We start from the raw sequence: 20,766 nt of genomic DNA, 5'->3' as shown, positions 1-20,766 counted from the left end.
TAATAGCTCTGCCAGAAAGACCCTCGTTCCGCCCCCTGACTTTTCCAGCCAACAGGCCAATGCAATTTCCCCTAGCGCCTCCTTTTTACCAAGGCCATCCATCTGCATTTTGCATTGGGCGCCCCGGAGAGGTGGATCGGCACACGTTCAGGGAGTGGGCGCTCATGATTGAGCGCCTCTTTAACGCGCAACGAAATTGCATTGGCCTGTTAGCCGGGAAAGTGATGGGACAGAACAAGAGTGTTCCTGGCAGAGCTATTATCCGGTTAATGTAGCCAGATAAGTGCCGATTTTCAGCCTTATCCAGCTCAGTTAGATGGCTAAGTTTAGGACAACTATGTGATTCACTTATAGTTAGCCAGACAAATGTATCAGGCTAACTGTAAGACAACTTAGCATATTCAGTGGTGTGGCCATGTCACCGAATATCTCGGTCAATTTCACCAGATAAGTTTCTCCAACTATCTTGGAGAGGTGGCTGTCAGCCAATTAGGAAAACGGACACTCAATTTTAGAGCATCCATTTTCCTAACCTGACCACCGGTACATTTTGTTTATTTTGGGGGGGGGGGGGGGGGGCATTTCTAATTTTTTTAGTTCCTATGACTTAATATCACCACTTTTTGGGCTCCTCCAAAATGTAACACCTGCTCCAGAATAGGCGTTAATTTTGATGAGTAAAAATGTGCGTCTCGGTGCATTTTTGTTGGCATGGGGGGAATAGATAATAGCCTCATCAACATGCATTTGAATGTGATGAGTGCAATTAACTACGAGCGCAATTGGATGCCTGTTTTGGACACGCTAAACCCCGTTTTGCATCCAAAACGTGCATCCAATCATAGGTTAAACCGTGCACTGCAGCCACCGCATGGTATAGCATTGGTTTGCAACTGTTTAGCCGGTTAAACAGCTGGCTAAGTGTCACTCATTCATTCAGCGCCACTTAACCGGTTAAGTAAGAACTTGGCTAGTAAGTGGCACTAAATATTGACGACCTAGTGACTGCATCGCCCATTTATCAGTTTTCTTACCTATTCAAATGCAGTGTTTCAATATTTGTCAAATAGCATTATAACAGAGCAGAAAGAGATTAGTAGTGTTAAATATGAAAGGATTTCAATACAAATCCATGTTTTATTTTCACAAAGTAATACACCGTGGGAATTATTGATGAGGTGAGCTAGTTTGGATTACCTTTGGCTCTTCTCAGCCTAGCAGCCTTCTCTCAGGAGCAGGTTGTTTTTAATCCATACCACTTTCATCTCTCCTCAGGAACCTGAACTTGCAGCAGGATCAGGCCCGGTCAATACCTGGATTGTGGGGGAGGGGGCATCGGCAATGACCAGGGGCTGTGGGCTGCAGAAGGCAAAGGCTAACCTCTGTCATATCCTGCCTAGGAAAGGGTCACAGGCGCTGTGATGGCCTAACTCTTGACACCCAGGAATGGGTAGAAGAGGATTAGAAGAAAGCACAGAGAACCTCCATCTTTGGCTGGTTGCATCTCTAGTTCAAAGCCCAGTTATGCAGTCCATGGATTTTTGGATCAAGTGCAGTTCAGCTCCAGCTTCTAATTTGTACATTTTTGCTGGTCTAGTCTGAAGGGCTTAGGCATACAGCCTTACCTCTTGTGGCTACTGTAGATAAAAAAAAATGCCCCTCCCCCCAACCAAAAATCAAATAAAAATATACACACACATACCCACACATATATGAAGGGAAAACCCCCCTCTTTCCTGTGTTCTTGAGGGAAGAGCGACACTATAAGGAAGAGCACAGAACATGTTTAGTATAATGGTCCTTTCCAAGCATTAGGAACATACTTCTATATACTACATATATCCCGTAGTTTTTCCCTCCTGCACACTGAGTGTGTGAGACAGACTGAGTAGCAAAGGTGGAGATTTAGGAGTAAGAAAGGAGGCCTTATGGTTTTAATTATAAAATATTCACATTTTGTACTACATGAATTTCCCTCAGGTACTGTATGATATCAACATTTACCAACTTCTAATATGACACAATAGTGTTATGTACACCCATCACTACACCCATCACAATTCCTTTTTTTTTTTCTTTTACTATATAATATCAGTGATAGCAGGAAAAGCCTTCAACTAAAATACATTTGGCTGATATGTATAATAACTGTAGGGTAGCCCTTGCTTTTCATGAAGAAAGTAAATCTAGGGCTGCAGGGGAAAAAAAATTAACAAGTGCCAGGCTCTCAGAATGCATCACCGCCTTCCAGGCGGCCTGAAAGTAAACTGTTTACAAAGGAGTGTTAAATAAAACCCTCTATGCCTTAACAAAAAAAATAAGGAAGTTTTCAAGTAAAAATAAGGAAGTTTCCAAGCAAAAATTCATGTAAAAGTTTGAGAAAAGGAAAAATTAATCTTTGTTCTCCGCAGGAGTCTGATGTGGCTGGTATTTATACAGGATTTATTGCTGTGTTACTGTGTTACATGTTTTAGGATCCTTGATGATTCAGACATGGGCTCCCAATGTAACTGATCTAAGTCCTTTTGAAAATGTGGAAATTATTCGTGGCAGGACAAAACAACAGTAAGTAAATTGCTTTTTTTCTGAGAACGGAGCAGGTTTAAAGCCAGAGGAGTCAAAAAAAAAAAAAAGTAAATAAATACTAGTTACAGAGCCTTATACTTTCGAGTCACCTGTTAAAATCCAACTTGGGTCGAGGACAAATAAAGATGGGCCGGGGTGAAATGTACTGGTGTTCATACCACTTTTAAGAGAAAAAAGATTTGAGCTCATTGACACCGCTGGCAGCCTCAGCAGAGGCGCAAAAAAAGTGGCACATTTATTATTTATTTATTTATTTATTTATTATTTTTATATACCGACATTCAATCTCAATTGAGATATCACACCGGTTTACATTCAGGTACTGTAGGTATTTCTCTATCCCCAGAGGGCTTACAATCTAAGTTTTTGTACCTGAGGCAATGGAGGGTAAAGTGACTTGCCCAAGGTCACAAGGAGCGACAGCAGGACTCGAACCCTGGCCTTAATGCCTTAATAGCGGTTCCTCCAGAGCAGGGGTAAGGTACATTGCCAGGGCAGTGCTGCTAAACTTACACTGCTGCTACCGCCACCGCCTGTGCTGCAGCTGTTCTCTGGATGAGTGGCGGCCTCCACTTTCCAGAGCTATCATTCCTGCACCTTTCACTAGAGTGCTAAATACTTTAGAATATGAGAAGGCCCATTTTAAGGAACTATTTATACTGGTAAATTGGTTGTCTAAAGATTGCCTATCCTTTCCCCAGGGAAAAGTACACACAGGGATCCACACTGCGTGTACTTTCACCTGTGTGCAAGTGGGCGGGACCAGGGGCACGTTTAGTTGGGGGGGGGGGGGGGGAGGGAAATAACGCACAGAGATTACATTTCCAAATCTAGGCGTGTTGTTTTGTATGGAAAAAGTACCCACAGAAAAAGCTGGTGTGGATCTTTGCGGGCACTTTGCCCCAGCGCAGTTTTTAAAAGGAACATCTGCTTGTGGTTGTCCCATTAGAAAACCGGTGCAAAACCCGCAGGTACCTGCAGGTTTGACACGCAACATTTGAAAATAGCCCGCTTAAAAAAAAAACCTATGCTTTAAAAAGTCAATTTTGGTGTGCACAGCAGTGATCCTTGGGGCTTCCAAACAAGCCTGGTTTTTTAGGATAAACCATAATGAGCAGCCATGAGGTGCCAGTGCATATTCAGTATTGGGTCTGAAACCAAACATACTGCAGTTACCCCCGGAAAACAGACGTGCTTTGGGAGCCACGAGAACTTGAGTTTAAGAACCGTGAATGTACAGTGAGCCTTGGGTCAGCTGAAAGAAAAGGTGATTCTGCTTGTAAAAGAGTATACATGTAAAAAAATTGGTATTTTAGTCCTCAGATGGAGCAGTCTTTCTCCAATTATTGCTGTTGCCTTCTGAAAAGCACCAATCCGGTTTCATGTTCTTTTACTTCAAGCAGTGGGGCCTGATTTACTAAGGCTTTTCTCCTATTCTGTGTTTATGGGAAAAATGCTTAGTAACTGAGGACTGGCATTATTAATTGAATACACAAAACCCTATAAAAATGAAGCAGCATATTGACCAAGTCTTCTCAATATCACAAATGTCCATAGACACTAGCTAAATACATCTTTCTCTTCATTATAGTGGTCAGTTTGCTCTTGGTGTAGCGAACATTGACATAACTGCTCTGGGACTGTGCTCTTTGAAGGAAGTGAGTGATGGGGACATAGTCCTGAAGAATAACCGGCACCTCTGCTACATTGATTCCTTGAACTGGACTAATCTCTTCAGAGCACCCAGTCAGCGGTTAAAATTTGACAGCAACAAGCCTGCTATTAACTGCAGTAAGTGACTGATGGTGTTTTTCCTGGGTGCATTTTATGGCGCATATATAGTGTCATTCTGGCCCAGAAGACCTTTCTGTCATCTTGTAGAAGATACCCATCATTTTACTAGCAAATCAAAGGATTGAGGGAGAGCCAAATATAAATATAGAGAGGTCAATGTTCAGAAAAGTGTCGAGCGGACAAGTTATCTGGCCTAAAATTATCCAGCTAACTTTAGCCTGATAGCTTTAAACCTAAACGGATGTATGCTGAACCTAGCTGGGTAACTGAAAAAATAATACCTTCTGAGCCTACAAGGCCTAATTCCCTTAAAGTACTACAAAGTAGTTGTGGGCTACCCCCTCCTAACCCCAAAAATGTTTTAAAACAGATATAGGCCATAGCGACCCGAGGCCACCTCCTCCTCCACCATCAATATTTTATGTAAATTCACCAAGCCACCCCCTGCCCCTTCACCCCACCCTTCCCACCCATCCGCAACCTTAATTGCACCCTCCCCATCTGATAGCCAAAAGGCCCAAGTAGAGAGACCAATTTTCAAATCAAACCATGGTACAACATTTGCACACGTAAGTTGATGCACAGAGGTTAATGCTAGTATTTTATGAACTGTGCAGCAGAGCTGTACAATTTATAGAGTGCCATGTATTTCAGCTCGGAATGTGTGTGCATATATTTCAGTACAAGCCTATGTTTCCGATGCAATAAAACATATTCTTTACCCATTGTATAAACATTCACACACATAGTTGTGACACTGCGTGAGTAAACACCCAGAATTAATCATAGAGGTAGGTATTTTATAAAGTACCATTATGAAAATAGAAATTATTAGGAAGGGAATGGTGAATAAAATGGAAAATGTCATAATGCCTCTGTATCGCTCCATGGTGAGACCGCACCTTGAATACTGTGTACAATTCTGGTTGCCGCATCTCAAAAAAGATATAGTTGCAATGGAGAAGGTACAGAGAAGGGCAACCAAAATGATAAAGGGGATGGAACAGCTCCCCTATGAGGAAAGGCTGAAGAGGTTAGGGCTGTTCAGCTTGGAGAAGAGACGGCTGAGGGGGGATATGATAGAGGTCTTTAAAATCATGAGAGGTCTTGAACGAGTAGATGTGACTCGATTATTTACACTTTCGAATAATAGAAGGACTAGGGGGCATTCCATGAAGTTAGCAAGTAGCACATTTAAGACTAATCGGAGAAAATTCTTTTTCACTCAACGCACAATAAAGCTCTGGAATTTGTTGCCAGAGGATGTGGTTAGTGCAGTTAGTATAGCTGGGTTCAAAAAAGGTTTGGATAAGTTCTTGGAGGAGAAGTCCATTAACTGCTATTAATCAAGTTTACTTAGGGAATAGCCACTGCTATTAATTGCATCAGTAGCATGGGATCTTCTTAATGTTTGGGTAATTGCCAGGTTCTTGTGGCCTGGTTTGGCCTCTGTTAGAGACAGGGTGCTGGGCTTGGTGGACCCTTGGTCTGACCCAGCATGGCAATTTCTTATGTTCTTAAATACTTACATAAGTTCTCGGAATCACCGGTTCGCCTGGTCCTTCTCTTGTTCACCTAGACCCTCTAGCACTTCACCGAGTCCCCATTTCACCCAAACCTCGCACCCAAAAACTGCAGACAACAGACAAGTCCAATTTCACTTACACGACTCTTTTAGCAGATGAAAACATTTATGACCAAGTTTGCTAATGATCACACACTCATCTCTTACAAAGTAGCACCTACCACACGTACTTCTGAACCACTCCTTAGAACTCCCCATGACCGGTGTTTCCCAACCATTGCTACTTTCAGGTTGTCAGATGCTATCACCCCCGAGTTCTCTCTCCAGGTCCATGAACATCAGTTTTTCACCCCTATCACTTACAGCTCCTTTCGATTTCTGCACCCCAAATGCATGACTCTCTGCACTTCCTGGCATTGAATCCCAGCTTCAACCTCTCTTCTATAATTACTCTTCTGATTACCGGCGTTTAGCACTTGCTTCATTTAAACACAAGTTTACAAAATTGGTTTCTGACATATTTTTATCTTCATTTTCACACACTCATTACCCAACTTTGCACCAAGCCAAAGACTTTTTTTTTCTGCAAAATATTAGTCTTACCAAAGATCTCACAGTTCTTCAGGCAAGCTGAACCACTAACTGAAATCAGTCTAGATATTCTTGAGGTGGTGGCTGAGAAGAGAGTCGGTGTCTCCTCTGGCTCTACTATTTTGAGCTGCTTTTAAGCCCATTTGGGCTGCAGTTGCTACTAACTACAGAGACCTCCTATGGCTAATACAAAAACACAGGACGGACAGGTCCGTTCTTAGTGGGGACCTGGGGATAGGGCTAGCCGCTGGCTAGCCCTATCCCCAGTACTGTCATTTCCTGATGGCACACACGTGCACATCACCCTGTCAAGGTCCGGCTCCGGCTGATTTGCCCAGGGCCTCACACGTCCCTAGGGTCAGCCCTGGGGATGGAATTTAATCCAGGAAAATAATCACCTTTTGTCAGCCAGCGGTTGTCATATTTTCCCCGAATTATTCGGTGGCCTCTATCACATGCACATATATCTGTATCTACCATTATTGGAAAAATCTGACAGGCCAGAACATTTTTTAATAGGATTTCTCACTGGGATTGCAAAGACATGAACAAAAAAAGTATGACCTGATGCCTTTCTTGCTACACTGTACAGCATCCCCTGCCTTTTTCAATGTGCTGCTGGTTTTTATTTTTAGGGGGGTACATTAAATATATACAATTTGGCATAATTTTATCTCAAACCCTCCCGATGTACAATTGCAACTGATGGAAGTGATTTAGAGAGAGTCTGTCAAATAGGCAAATGATGTAGATAGAAGAGCAGGCAGGGGGAAGGGGAAGTCCTTGAAAGCAACACTAGATAAGTTATAAGCACGGAGCGTCCTTCATATGCATTGATACTAATGAGGAGGGTTTTGAGTTAGGAACAGTTACTGAGTGATGCAAAGGTTCAGATATGGGTCAGAAAGTGACAACAGACCATGAGCAACAAAATAAATAATCTACAAAAATTTTAAAAAGTACCAAAAAAAGCAAAAGCAAATTTCTTTTTCTCACGTGTTCATAACATGTATTGTGGAAATATGGCCAGACACAAGGGTTCTCCCTTACTCTGAACAGGACACAGAGGATCTGCAGGATTAGCTTTAATGCTCATATTGCTTTATCCACAGAAGAATATGGTACTGCTTCCAATCTTACTTCTTAGGAAAATAGCCCTTTTAAACATAAGTTGCAGTCCTTTCTCGTCCCCCTTCTTACCTGTAAAGGCTGCCGGGCCTCCAGGGCCAGTGCTGGTGTTTTTTGCCGCCCTGGGCAAACAATTACTATGCTGTCCCCTTCCTCGTTCTCTTTCTTTCAACAGAGAATTTTTATTTTTCCAATAACCAGCACACAATAGAAACTGTCAACCTCACACTCTGTCCCAGGTTCCCCCTTCCCTGTCAAAAAAAAAAGTTCTACTGCCTCTGGCGATCCAAACTTTCAAAATTGAAGCACCCCCCTGAACCTATCTAACCCCATCTGCAAGTCCAAAATGCCTAAATTGGATAGGAGTGATCAGTGGCGGATTCACGATGTCGGACCAGGCCGGCCCAGGACACATCACGTGGTCTGCCGAGCGCGGCTCTGTCACGGCCGCGCACGGCAGACCACATGACTGGAGCGATCGGCCCACCGGGGGATGCCCAATCCCCCGATAGGCCAATCCGCCCCTGGGAGTGATCCCCAGGGGCTCCTTCCCCCACCTACCGGTATGTAAAAATGGTACCAGCTGGCCCTGTACCCAGCACCGTTTTGTTGTACCGAAATACATGTATTGCTGTTATGCCACCCAGAAAACCCTGCAAAAAAGACACTTGGAACCCATATGGTATTAGGCCTACTGCAAGGTGTGCTGGGTGTGGCTTTGGCCTTGGGAAAGCCTTGAGTAAACTGAATTACAATTACAAATTAGCAAATATCCATATCAAAACAGTACTAACTACTTGTATTCAAACAGGAACAAACTTACTTATGAAAAGGCAACACTGCAAAGGTAACAGCAGGCCCTAAACCACCCATACACCTTCTGTTAGGAAAACAGAATAAGCCAGGCTGCTATAGATCCTTAGAAAGAAACTACACACTAGCAGAATACGCCAATTCGGTCACATATGCAAAACACAGACAGACTTTCACCTAACAGAGAATAGAGAGTCCAAAAAAGTAAAAACAAAAACATGTAGTCAGAAACTAAACTGGAAACTGCAACAAGTCAGACTCTGTATACAATGCAATGATGGAAAAATAGAAGCATCGCCAGTCCTCATAAATCATCAATGAATAAAATTAAGAAATATCTATAATAGTAAAACCATACTAATAAAAATAATATTTCCAAAGAACTGATGAATAGAATAACATCCAATGCTCAAGAACCCATAAAGGGGCAGATTTTAATACCTACGCGCTGGCATAGATTTGTGCATGCAAAATCTATGCCCAATTTTATAACATGTGCGCACGCAGCCGCGCACATGTTATAAAATCTGGGGTCGGCGTGCGCAAGGGGGTGCACACTTGTGCACCTTGTACGCGCCGAGTCCTAGGGGAGCCCCGATGGCTTTCCCTGTTCCCTCCGCCCCCCCCCCCCCACCTTCCCCTCCCTTCCCCTACCTAACCCACCCCCCATCCCTACCTAAAAAAAAACCCATAACTTTGTTTTGCGCCTCCAGGCAGGCGTAGGTTGCACGCACCGGCCTAGAGACCCTAGGGAGGCCTCTGGCCATGCCCCCGCCCTGGACCTCCCCTGCCCCGCCCCTTTTTTCAAGCCCCGGGACATACGCGTGTCTCGGGGCTTGCATGCGTCGCCGGGCCTATGCAAAATAGGCTCGGCGCGCGTAACCCCCCTACGCGCGTAGGGCTTTTAAAATCTGCCCCAAAATGTTTTACAAATTTTTCAAACAGCAATAAAATATTTCAAAATAGCAGACATATCAAACACCCAATAATTAAAACTAATAAAAACAGAAAGATCCCCCATTCTCCATAACTGAAAACTTTGGATTTCCAGTCACTCTGAGCTTGTCATAAATTAGTGGGCATAAGCTTTCTTCACATATAACCGAGGCAGGCTCCCATTCTCTCTCTCACACACACACATAGCCCAGGGAGGCTCCCATTCTCTCTCACTCACTCACACATACACACACATAGCCCAGGCAGGCTCTCATTCTCTCTCACACACACACACATACCCCAGGGAGGCTCCCATTCTCTCTCACTCACTCACACATACTCACTCACACATACACATAGCCCAGGCAGGCTCTCATTCTCTCATACACACATACTGTACAATCCAGGCAAGCTCCTTTTCTCACATAGACACACAACCTAGAAAGACTCCCATTCATAAACATACATAAACACATAACCAAGGCAGACTCCCTCTTTTCACCAGCAGCTCCACCAGGGCCTGTCTTCAGTACTGCTGCTGCTGCTGCTGCTGCTGCTGCTGTTGGTGCCTTGTTGGAAAAATGCAGGAGCAGGTTCTGCTGCTGCTCCTCATGTGCTGGTCCCATCATACTGAAATGCGTGGGGCTGACACTTCCTCCATGCTGATCTCATGCATCATGAGTTCAGCAAAGAGGAAGTGCCACCCTCATGAGTTTTGAATAGCACAGGGCTGACACATTAGAAGGAGCAGCAGAATGGGCTCCCTCTTCTTCTGTTCTTGGTCAGGTCTTCTTCCATTGTTGGTGGGAATGGGGTTCACTGGTGGTCGATGGCTGCACAGGCCTCTTTTTAGACTTCAGTTGCCTTGGGGTGGGGTCCACCAGAAGCCACATGGGCCTCTTTTCTTTCGTCATTCGCCAATGGGATGGAGTCGACTGGTGGCCGAATGGACCTTTTCTTTCTTCAGCCGCTGTGGGATGGGGCCCACCATCAGCCACATGGGCTTCTTCTCTTCCCAACAGTTTGTATACCCTGTAGTGCTGGGCCTGCCTGCCTCCCCTCTAGGGCCTCTGGGCCAGCTTTAGCCCTTCTTGGACCTTGCACTTTTTAAGAGCTTTCCCTCAGCTTACCTGGCAAGGGACTCTGCTTCCTGGGGAATCATCTCTAGTTTCCCTCCCACAGCAGCTGTCCCTGCTCAGCTTCCCTTGCAGGAAGTCTCCCATTTCTTTCTACAGCCTTAGAAACATAGAAACACGATAGCAGAAAAAAAAAAACATATGACCTTTCTAGTCTGCTCATCTGTCCAATAATATGTGTAGCCCTTAAAATTCCCATCATTCCCTTAGAGATTCCCCGTATACCATTTTTGTCTCCACCATCCCCACTGGGAGGCCATTCTATGCATCCACTATCCTCTCTGTAAAGAAATATTTCCTAAGATTACTCCTGAGTCTCCCCCCCCCCCCCCCCCCTTTACCCTCATCCCATGGCTCCTTGTTCTAGCATCTCCTTTTTGTTGAAAGAGGTTCTCACCTCCTGTACATGGAAACCTTTGAGGTATTTAAATGTTTCTATCATATTTCCTGTATCTCCCCTTTCCTTCCTTGAGTCTGCTCTTGAATCCCATTGTCTCCTAATCTGCACAGCCTCTTGGGAACTGTATTTTTCATCAACTCTTTTCCCTCAACGTGAGGTTTCTCCTTTCATTTTGTCTAGCTTTTAATCCTGGCTGCTGTGCTTAGGGGATGCATGCTCCCTTAGTCATATGTCCAGCAAAGTGTCAACAAAAAAGGAACGAGTATTTAAAATATAGATTTTGAGTCATATTATTTAAAGTGAAAAACTCAAATATAGAAATCACAGAAATGTGAGTAAAAATGTCATAAAATACAGATTAGAACATACAAAGTAAAGGACATAAAGTTGGGAGGCCTAATCATTCAGCCAATAGGAGTATTACAGGAAAAGACTCATGAAATAATGGTAAGGCTATCGTTGAGATATTGGGTCCAGTTTTGTGACACTTCAAGAAAGATGTGGAGAAATTAGAGAACATTCGGAAGAAAGCAGCAAAATGATTAAACCATAGGCTGAATGATAAGTCAGATGCCTAGAAGAGAGAAGACTGAGGGGGACTTGATTGAAGTCTTTAAATGCATAATGTGGGGGTGGAGAGAACTACAGTGAGGATGGAAATCAGCTGTTCTCCATCTTGCTGAGCAAAGAACAAGAAATAATGGGTTTATAGTAGAGAAGGGGGAGGTCTAGGTTAGACACTAGGAAGCAGTTGAGTTGTTGTGCACTCTAACAAGTTAGCTTGGAGGAGAAATCTCCATCATTAGAAAACTTTAAGAGCAAGTTGGAGAAACATTTGTCCGAGACGATATAAGTACAAAGGATCCTACCTGAGGTAGGGGAATAAAATTGTTGACTTCTAGAAGTGATGCAGGAATTATTTAATATACAGGTACAATACCTGTAAGTGGTTTATGCCTCCTGAGATTCATTGTTTGTTTCTTTGTTTTGTTTTTTTTAATCTAAATCTCTTCCAGCGAGTGAAGACAAGTTTTGTGATTCCTTATGTTCTGATCAAGGCTGTTGGGGCCCCGGGCCCTTCCAGTGCTTTACCTGTCGTCATGTAAGTCGCTTGGGCAAATGTGTGGAGGCATGCAGCCTGGAGCAAGGGTAAGGTTTACTATTTTCTCAGAGATCAAGGAAGAGGTTTCACTCTCTTTATGTTTTAGTACATCACCACCCCAGCAAAGAGTGAGAGAGTATGCAACAGCTTCAAACATGTCTTCCAGTTCTGATGTCCCAAAGCAAAACTATTCAGAAAATTACATTTTTGTATACTCCCTGGTGAATCAGGTTGGCACACAGAGCTGCCAAGTGACCCAGTTGACTCTGGGTTTTGAACTTGTATCCCAATGCATTCTGATGTTTTTAGTTCTGTTTTTAGATAGGTCAAGCCTCCGACGGGTTTGGGACCTTCCAACCCCTTAGCAGCACAGTATCATCAGTCCACAGTGCTGTTGCCGTGAATTAAGGGAGAAGCAGGTTGTCAGCACCATGTATTGAGAGGAGGATATAAACCAGGGGTAAATCCCCAGGTAGTTGTGAATGAGGGCTCATGATGCAGTAGCTCATTAGATGCTGGATCCAGTTGAGCTGGAAGCCCAGAGGAATTGGAGGAAAAGTGCCAAGACAAATTATAGTATAAAATGTATGTTTGATGCATGCTAGATTTTCATGTTACTTATAGAACACCCAAAATAGAAATTAAAAAAAACAAAAAACCCAACACATTTCAGATTTGGCCCAGACAGTTTGAACTGGCAGTAAATCACAGAATTCTGGGGGAAGTTCATATTCATGTGCAAATATGGGGTGTGAGATAATTAACTTGTGCAATATTTTGTGAAGTATTTGTAAGTTAATTCTTTTTAAATAGTGCAGGTACATTTTTGACTGGATGGTGAGTGTTTGTATGTATGTGTGTTGCGTAGTGACATATTTTCTCATATGGTATGTGCTGTAGTGAAGTCCTAACTTTTCATGGAAAGTGCATTGCTGTGCATGCCATAAACATGAGAAACACACGTCAACCATGCACACTGTAGAGTAACGGGCATGCAAAAGCATTTGTGTCACTTCAAGTCTCACTTCATTGTGGTGCATGTAATTAGGTATTATGTCCTCTTTGCCCTTGTGAGTCTGAGAATGATGCGTGTGCAATGCACTAAGATATCCCCGGCTACCTAGCAGTTTGGCATTGTTCTAGGAGTTTTGCTTCCTTGGAATAATTAGGAAGAAACAGGTCCCTGCGTCAGGACAATCAGTGTAGTCTCTAGAAAAGAAGTTCCACTGTGAATCACTGATTAGAATTCTGAATTGAAATCTATGCTGTCCGAGTTGTTACCACGTTACTTCGATACGATTATGCTTCCAGGTTAGATTAGACACCCAGGTCCTGTACTTTATTTAAGCATAGCTGCAACTACTAGACCCAAAAACATTAGCACTTAATTGAAAAAAAAAACAAAACTGGACATTTCATTAATTTTTTTTCTGTTTCCTTTTCAGGGAGCCAAGAGAATATCTGAGTGACTCAAAATGTCTTCCATGTCATCCAGAGTGCTTAGTACAGAACAACACTATTACCTGCACAGCAGAGGTAAGGCACTGTTCCTTCCCGTTATGAGCAAGAAGGATTGGATATGTTCCTTGGTATTCTGTTGGATACTTGTGACCTGGATTGGCCACCATTGGAGACAGGATGGTGGGCTTGAAGGACCTTTGGTTTGACCCAGTATGATATTTCTTATTTCTTGTGAGGTAAATGGAGGACTGGTGAAATAAATGGACACTGGAAAGGCAACCAATCCAGTATCATCCAGTCACTCCTTAATCCAGGACAGGAAAATACCACAGAGAGTGTTTCTGCTGAACTGGTACATCACTGACCATTGTTCTCTCCTCATTTGCTGTATGTCTCAGAGAAATGCATAACAGAAGCATTCTCCCACAGAATACTATGCATTTACAGAGTCATCTTTGATGGCCTCATGATAACCAGTCAGTATGACAAAGAGGTTGGGAAATAGTACATTTGAGTGCATAAAGAAAGGTAGCACTAGTGTAACCCCCTTTTTCAGTGGGTGTCCTGAATGCAGGAGTTCACGGTGACCCGGGGCCACAAACGTATTCCTTCTCTCTTCCTCTCTCTCTCTGTCTCTCTCTCTGTCCATAGACGCTGAGTGCTGGCATTCTTTCTGGTAGGGGGAAAGATAATCCTCCAAGACCCAGTGCAATCAAGGGGGAAGGGAAACAGTCTCTCCGTCTCTTTATCTCGCAGTTGTAATCACAATTGAGATTCTTTGTTTTAGGATGACCTCTTATTCACAAAATGACACTGGACACGCTAGTGGAGTATTCAAAAAAAAATTTTACTACAACCAAAAATATCTTCAAACTGATCAGCAACAAATATCCAATGGATTATCTCAGGAAGAAACTTCCAAGTGCACTTTGCAACTCAGGTTTGCTCAGCAGAGCTCATGTCCTTTCAGGTGGCAGGCACTAGGGAAAAGACCCAGTACTTCCAGTGATAGAAGGTGGGCTCCTAGTGGGGACTGGGATCTCCTGTCTCGTCCCTGGTGTTAACTGTACCTCTGGGTTAGAAAGTTCCAAAACACAGCTAAAAGAAGTCTTTACTTCTTCTCCTAGGCAGGAATGATGGCACAAAAGTTCCTCCCAACCAAAAACAGGAACAAAATCTTCTCAACACTTCAACTCACTTCCCTGATGGCCAAACTCTGCCATACATCCTTGTAGTGCAGGCAGGAAAACCCAGCTCTTGTCCCTGACCTCCTCTGGGGGGGGTGGGGGAGGGGAGAATCCCTCCCAGAGGTAGGATTAGGATCCATGCACAAAATAAAGACTCTTCCCAAAAACAAGCCCTCCTCTTCTTCCTGAGATGACCCCTGCCAAACCAATTGGGTACCGGGCCAGGGGAATTGCCGCCTCCTTTCTCATTGGTATCAGACTGTGAGGCCTGAATTTGGGAGCTCCTCCAAGACTCTCTTCCTTCCTCAAACCTCAACAAAAAAAAACCTGCCACACGTATTTCCCTCCTTGCCTGCTTTTATGCAGACCAGCTGACCAGTCCAAGCAGCCTCAGTGAAAGTGCTTATCAGGGATGGTCTGCCAACTCCTACCTCGTACCATAGTCCTAACTTAGGGCATAAGCTAGGGACAAAGCTGATGGTGGGGTCCTAGAGGGTCCCCACGATAATAAAAAGAGGGAAGTAATATTACCTCTCTATAGATCTCTTTGAGGCCCCATATTAAGAACTGTGTTCAGTTCTGGAGACCACATCTACAAAAGGACATTGACAAGGTTGAGGCAATTTAAAGGAAGACCACAGAAAGACCGAAGAAGCTAAAGATATAGGGGCAGATTTTAAAACCTACGCACATGGCCTACATTTGTGCGCGCTACCAGCCGCGCGCATATTATAAAATCCGGGGTCGGCGCTCGCAAGGGATGCACACTTGTGCACCTTGCGCGTGCCGAGCCCTAGGGGAGTCCCGATGGCTTTCCCCGTTCCCTCCGAGGCCGCTCCGAAATCGGAGCGGCCTCGGAGGGAACTTTCCTTCGCCCGCCCCCCCGCCTTCCCCTCTCTTCCCTTATCTAACCTGCCCTCCAGCCCTACCTAAATCCCCTCCCACTATATTTTGTAAGTTACGGCTGCCGGCGCACAATCCCCTGGCACAGCAGCAAATGGCCACTGTGCCGGAGGCCTCGGTCCCGCCCCCATCCCCCGTCCCACCCCTCTCACAAAGCCCCGGGACATACACTCGTCCCGGGGCTTTGAGCGCTTTGCTGGGCCTATACAAAATAGGCTCGGCGTGTGCAGGAGCGGTTACGCGCGTAAATCCTGAGGATTTATGCACATGACCCTTTTAAAATCCGCCCCATACTGTCTAGAAGAAAGAAGGGAAAAGTGAGAGATGATACAAACGTTCAGATATCTAGCGGGCTTCAGTAGAATTCCAGAAAGAAGCATCTTCCAAAGAATGAAAAGCTCTTGGACAAGGTGTCGCCATATGAAGTTGAAGCTCAAAAGAAATGTGAAAAAATGAGGTCCATATTCAGACACAGTCCAGCTAGCAACGTTAGTCAGATAAACTTATTTGGCTAACTTTGGAGGTATATTCAATAGTGAGTCCACACTATTGAATATTAGGGATGTGAATCGTTTTTTGACGATTTAAAATATCGTCCGATATATTTTAAATCGTCAAAAACCGTTAGGGCCACGATACAATACCAATTCCCCCGATTTATCGTCAAAAAATCGTAAATCGGGGGAAGGGGGAGGGCAGGAAAACCGGCACATTAAAACCCCCTAAAACCCACCCCCGACCCTTTAAATTAAATCCCCCACCCTCCCGAACTCCCCCCCCAAATGCCTTAAATTACCCTGGGGTCCAGCGGCGGTCCGTAGCTAAATCGGGGGAAGGGGGAGGGCAGGAAAACCGGCACACTAAAACCCCCTAAAACCCACCCCCGACCCTTTAAATTAAATCCCCCACCCTCCCGAACCCCCCCCCCAAATGCCTTAAATTACCCTGGGGTAGAGCGGCGGTCCGAAACGGCCTCCTGCTATTGAATCGCGTCGTCTTCAGCCGGCGCCATTTTGCCATTTTAGCTACGGACCGCCGCTGGACCCCAGGGTAATTTAAAGCATTTGGGGGGGGTTCGGGAGGGTGGGGGATTTAATTTAAAGGGTCGGGGGTGGGTTTTAGGGGGTTTTAGTGTGCCGGCTCACGATTTTAACGATTTTCACAATACTTTACACACCCAAACGGCAACAATACGATTCCCTCCCCCTCCCAGCCGAAATCGATCGTTAAGACGATCGAGGACACGATTCACATCTCTATTGAATATATCCATATATCTTAAAGTTCGTCAGTTAACTATAGCCACCTAACTTTAAGTTAGCTCTTTGACCTGACCAGACTTAGCTAAGGCATCTTGCTAACTCCGAATATTTCTGGGGCACATTTCAGTCTGTCTGCTTTTGGGCAAAGCCTTTGAATACTTTTCACCTTCGGATCTTGCACCAAATTTCAAAGAGAGAGTAGCTGTGGACTTTTTGTGTGGATAGGTTTTCCCACACACTTTGTTTTCTACTCTCAATGTGCTGCATGCCTCTGGGATCTTCCTCCCTTAAAAGCAACTAAAATTGTACATGCTGTGGAACATACAGGTACTTTTAGCAGTCCTGTGGGAGGTCAGTTTTACCTGGGTAAATCACTATTTACCCTCTCCAAGACCACTATGCCTGTCTAGTATAGACAGTTCCTCTACCTGCCACAAAACCAGAGCCCCAACTTGTTCTCCGCCTTTACTCTCACTTTCCCTCTGCCATGCATCTTCTATAATATGCCCCCATGCTTTCTTGAATTCCAATACCCTTTTGCCACTTCTAGCTGTAGGTTAACCATTCCAGTTTTTCTCTGATATTGCTGAAGTATTTTATACCAACACAAAAAAACTTGCCAGACTAAACCATTTGTCTCTCTCCTCGGATTTTCCTAATATCTTTACTTTGTGGGGAATTTCAGGATTCTTTGCTAGCGCTCATATAAAAAGGCTTTTCCTATCTCTGTTTTGCCTTCTTTTGGGGCCATTCTGTACTCTATAGCTGAAGTGAGAATTACTCGCATCCCAATTAAACAATTGCATGCCTCACTGAAATGTATACAATTACAGTTGTTTACAGAGAAACAATCTTATTAAATAGTCTTCACTATTGACTATATCACAATTAAATCAATCACACTGGCTAGAGTGCACAATTACTATTAATCTGTTCACAACTGGAAATTAACAAGAAATAAAACATTCTTACAGGTGCGTTTGTATAAGACACATTATGGCCCCAATGAACAAAAGATCATTGTGAATAATATCAAAGGGATTAACAGTGATTAGCTTTTTATTGCAAACTACTGCTAGGTTTCAATTCATTTTTATTGTGAAGTACTGCTGGTCTTCAATCCCATCGCTCTGAGCTTCTATAGATGAAGCGGTATAAAATGGAAGCAAATAAATAAAATTAAATAGCCAGGGGTGTTTGTTCTTAACAGCTTGGATAGCTTAGAGTTCACATCATAAATGTTGCCAGAATCCATGCTGCAAACTTTCCTAGCTCCACTTCCCCTTCCTCAAGAGAACATATGTGGACTGATAAAAACATTGCAGAAAATGTAAAGCTGGGGTAATCTTTCTTTGTTAAACCATAGGCCAGAGGTGGCCAGCTCCGGTCCTCAAGAGCCACAAACGGATCTCGTTTTCAAGATATCCACAATGAATCTGCATGGCACTTCCTCCGTTGTATGCAAATCTATCTCATGCAGATTCATTGTGGATATCCTGAAAACGAGATCCGTTTGTGGCTCTTGGGGGCTGGAGTTGACCGCCCATTGGCAGTAAAAACAAAGATCTCTGGCAAAATTACTGAGACACAGCATTTAATTCTCATGCCACAGAAGTATTATTCCAGCCAGCCTGAGGGGTAGTCATCTCTGTTCCTTGGAGATTTTCTCCTGTACATAACATTTTACACACTTTCATATTTCACAGAATATAGGGTCAAGTTCACAACCATAAAGGAAAGGAGGCCACTAGAAGTTTCTTAGATCACTTCTGCTCCTCATAGAAACGTGCCCTTGTAGTGTTTGTGTGGGCTCAGCATCATTTCTTCCTATCCAAAGATCACCACACAAACTAAACGTAAACTAGTATAAGCAATCATAGAGTTTATACATTTTACTGTATTCCTGGTGAATAACCGTTAACGTAAATGTGTTGTGTTTTGAATTTGTTTGGTTTTGGGATGATTTCAGAGTTTATTTTTGTTTTGGATGAAGGTATTGAATACTTTTTTGAAAGGGATTAGGCACAGAATATTAGCTTACACGCACGTAAGTTGCTTATATGCGCGTGTATGGTATTTTTAAACATCAAAAGTGCACGCGTATTTTTAATTTTGTGTGCACATTTTTTACCTGTGCAATAAAGGGATGGTCTAGGGGCATTCTAGGGTGGGTCCAAGAGATACTCACGAAAGTCGCTATTTCATAAGAGACTTACGCAAATACACCGGCCAACTTATTCACGTAATTCTACAGCTAATAAACCAGCACAGTTGATAGCAGACGATCTGCTTTTGTTGGGTGGGAAATCTGGGTGAACTGGGAGGAGTTTAGGGTGAAGTACTAGGAAGGTCTCATTGAACTGGAGATGGACTGGGTGATCTGATAGAGTTATCAGCAAACTGGTGATTTCAAGTACACATGCATATTTTAAAATATACTTACTTCAGCATGTACATCAAGATTTTGCACATACAAGTAAAAATTTTTTTGCCTGTAAAATATACATGCATATGCTTATAATGTAGATTTTTTAAAAAGTAAGCGTTTTCCTCCCATTGCAAATATTCGCATGTGCTTACACATACTTGCTTATGAGGAGGAGAAGTTCTATGTGTATTTTCTAATCTGCACAGATCAGATATGCACAGGTTATAAAATACTATAATAGATCTCTGCATGCCCATGTAAATGAGTCTGCGCAGAGGTCTTTGAAAGTTATCCTCCCTGTGTTTCAACTAACCAGCAAGATGATCAGATACAAATGACTACAGATGAATTTCTTCACATTCATACAGGGTCCAGACAACTGTATGGCATGTGTTCATTATCGAGATGGTCCTCACTGTGTTAAATCTTGCCCAGCGGGAATTATGGGAGAAAACGATACCCAGATCTGGAAATATGCAGATAAAACCAATATCTGCCAACTGTGCCATTCTAATTGTACTAGTGGGTGAGTACAAAAGCTAATTCCTTATAGCGTAAAACCTTTAAAAAAGTCAGAAGCATTTTCGATTTTTATTTATATTATTTTATTATTTTATTTAGCATATTTCTTACCTGCGCTCTCCTAAGCTCAGGATGGGTTACAATATAACATGCATAATAACATAAAATCAATACAAATACATAACAGACAAAAGCTTAGGTCTTCAAACATTGGAAGTTCCTAATCAGTTTTTAAGATTTCCCTGTGACCATTATGATACGTTCAGAATATTCCAGTCCCACATTGGTTCTAAGATGGAAAACAGCATTGATAAATGTGAAAAAGATTATGAAACAAATTACAAGGAAGGAAGTACTTGAAGTACTTAAAAAATGAAGGTTTTCAGCCCTTAGGACCCGATGATGTATATACCGCAGGACACTGAATGAGGTCAGGAGTATGTTGATGGCACCTTTTGCAGCTCTGTCCAGTTTGTCCTTGCAGACAGGGGACCGAAACAGAGTGAATGTGGTTCCAGTACACAAAGGCAGGGAACAGTGAGGAAGCAGATAACTACGGACCAGTTAGTCTAATGTCAATAGTGGGCACAACCATGGAAATGCTACTCAAAAAAATGACAGGGCAGCACCTTGAAATGAGTAAGAGTGTAGAATGCTAGACAACACAATTTCACAAAGGGAAGATCTTGCCAGAGAAACTCGAATAGGTTCTTGAATGAAGAGGCAAAAGTGGTGGATCAGAGGGCTGCAGTAGATATTGTGATTCTGGACTTCAGTAAAGCTTTCTACACACTTAGGGCCAGATTTTAAATAACTTACGATCCCCCAGCACAGCGGCCATTTGCTGCTGTGCTGGGGGATCGTGTGCCGGCAGGGTGCCGGCACGCGCAACTTGCTCCTGCTCAGAAGCAGGCGCAAAAGGGAAGTTAACGATTTTGGGGGGATTTAGGACAGGGAAAGGGGGAGGGCAGCATTGGGGAAGGGGAAGGGAG

General features: G+C 43.5%; 1 protein-coding gene across 2 annotated transcripts in view; it reads left to right on the top strand.

The window, feature by feature from the left end:
* The window catches only part of EGFR (epidermal growth factor receptor), a 383,921-nt gene that overhangs the window by 284,909 nt on the left and 78,246 nt on the right, over positions 1-20,766 (top strand). For both annotated transcript variants that reach the window (XM_029589569.1, XM_029589570.1), the window contains exons 11-15: positions 2,475-2,565; positions 4,178-4,377; positions 11,926-12,058; positions 13,457-13,547; positions 19,621-19,778. In XM_029589569.1, coding sequence (XP_029445429.1) covers positions 2,475-2,565; positions 4,178-4,377; positions 11,926-12,058; positions 13,457-13,547; positions 19,621-19,778 — 673 coding nt within the window. The remainder of the gene's footprint in view (positions 1-2,474; positions 2,566-4,177; positions 4,378-11,925; positions 12,059-13,456; positions 13,548-19,620; positions 19,779-20,766) is intronic.

Source organism: Rhinatrema bivittatum, chromosome 2 (genome assembly GCF_901001135.1).
Source record: "Rhinatrema bivittatum chromosome 2, aRhiBiv1.1, whole genome shotgun sequence".
Classification (NCBI taxonomy): Eukaryota; Metazoa; Chordata; class Amphibia; order Gymnophiona; family Rhinatrematidae; genus Rhinatrema; species Rhinatrema bivittatum.
The sequence above is the reverse complement of the archived record's forward strand: the minus strand, read 5'-3'. Positions and strand labels throughout refer to the sequence as shown.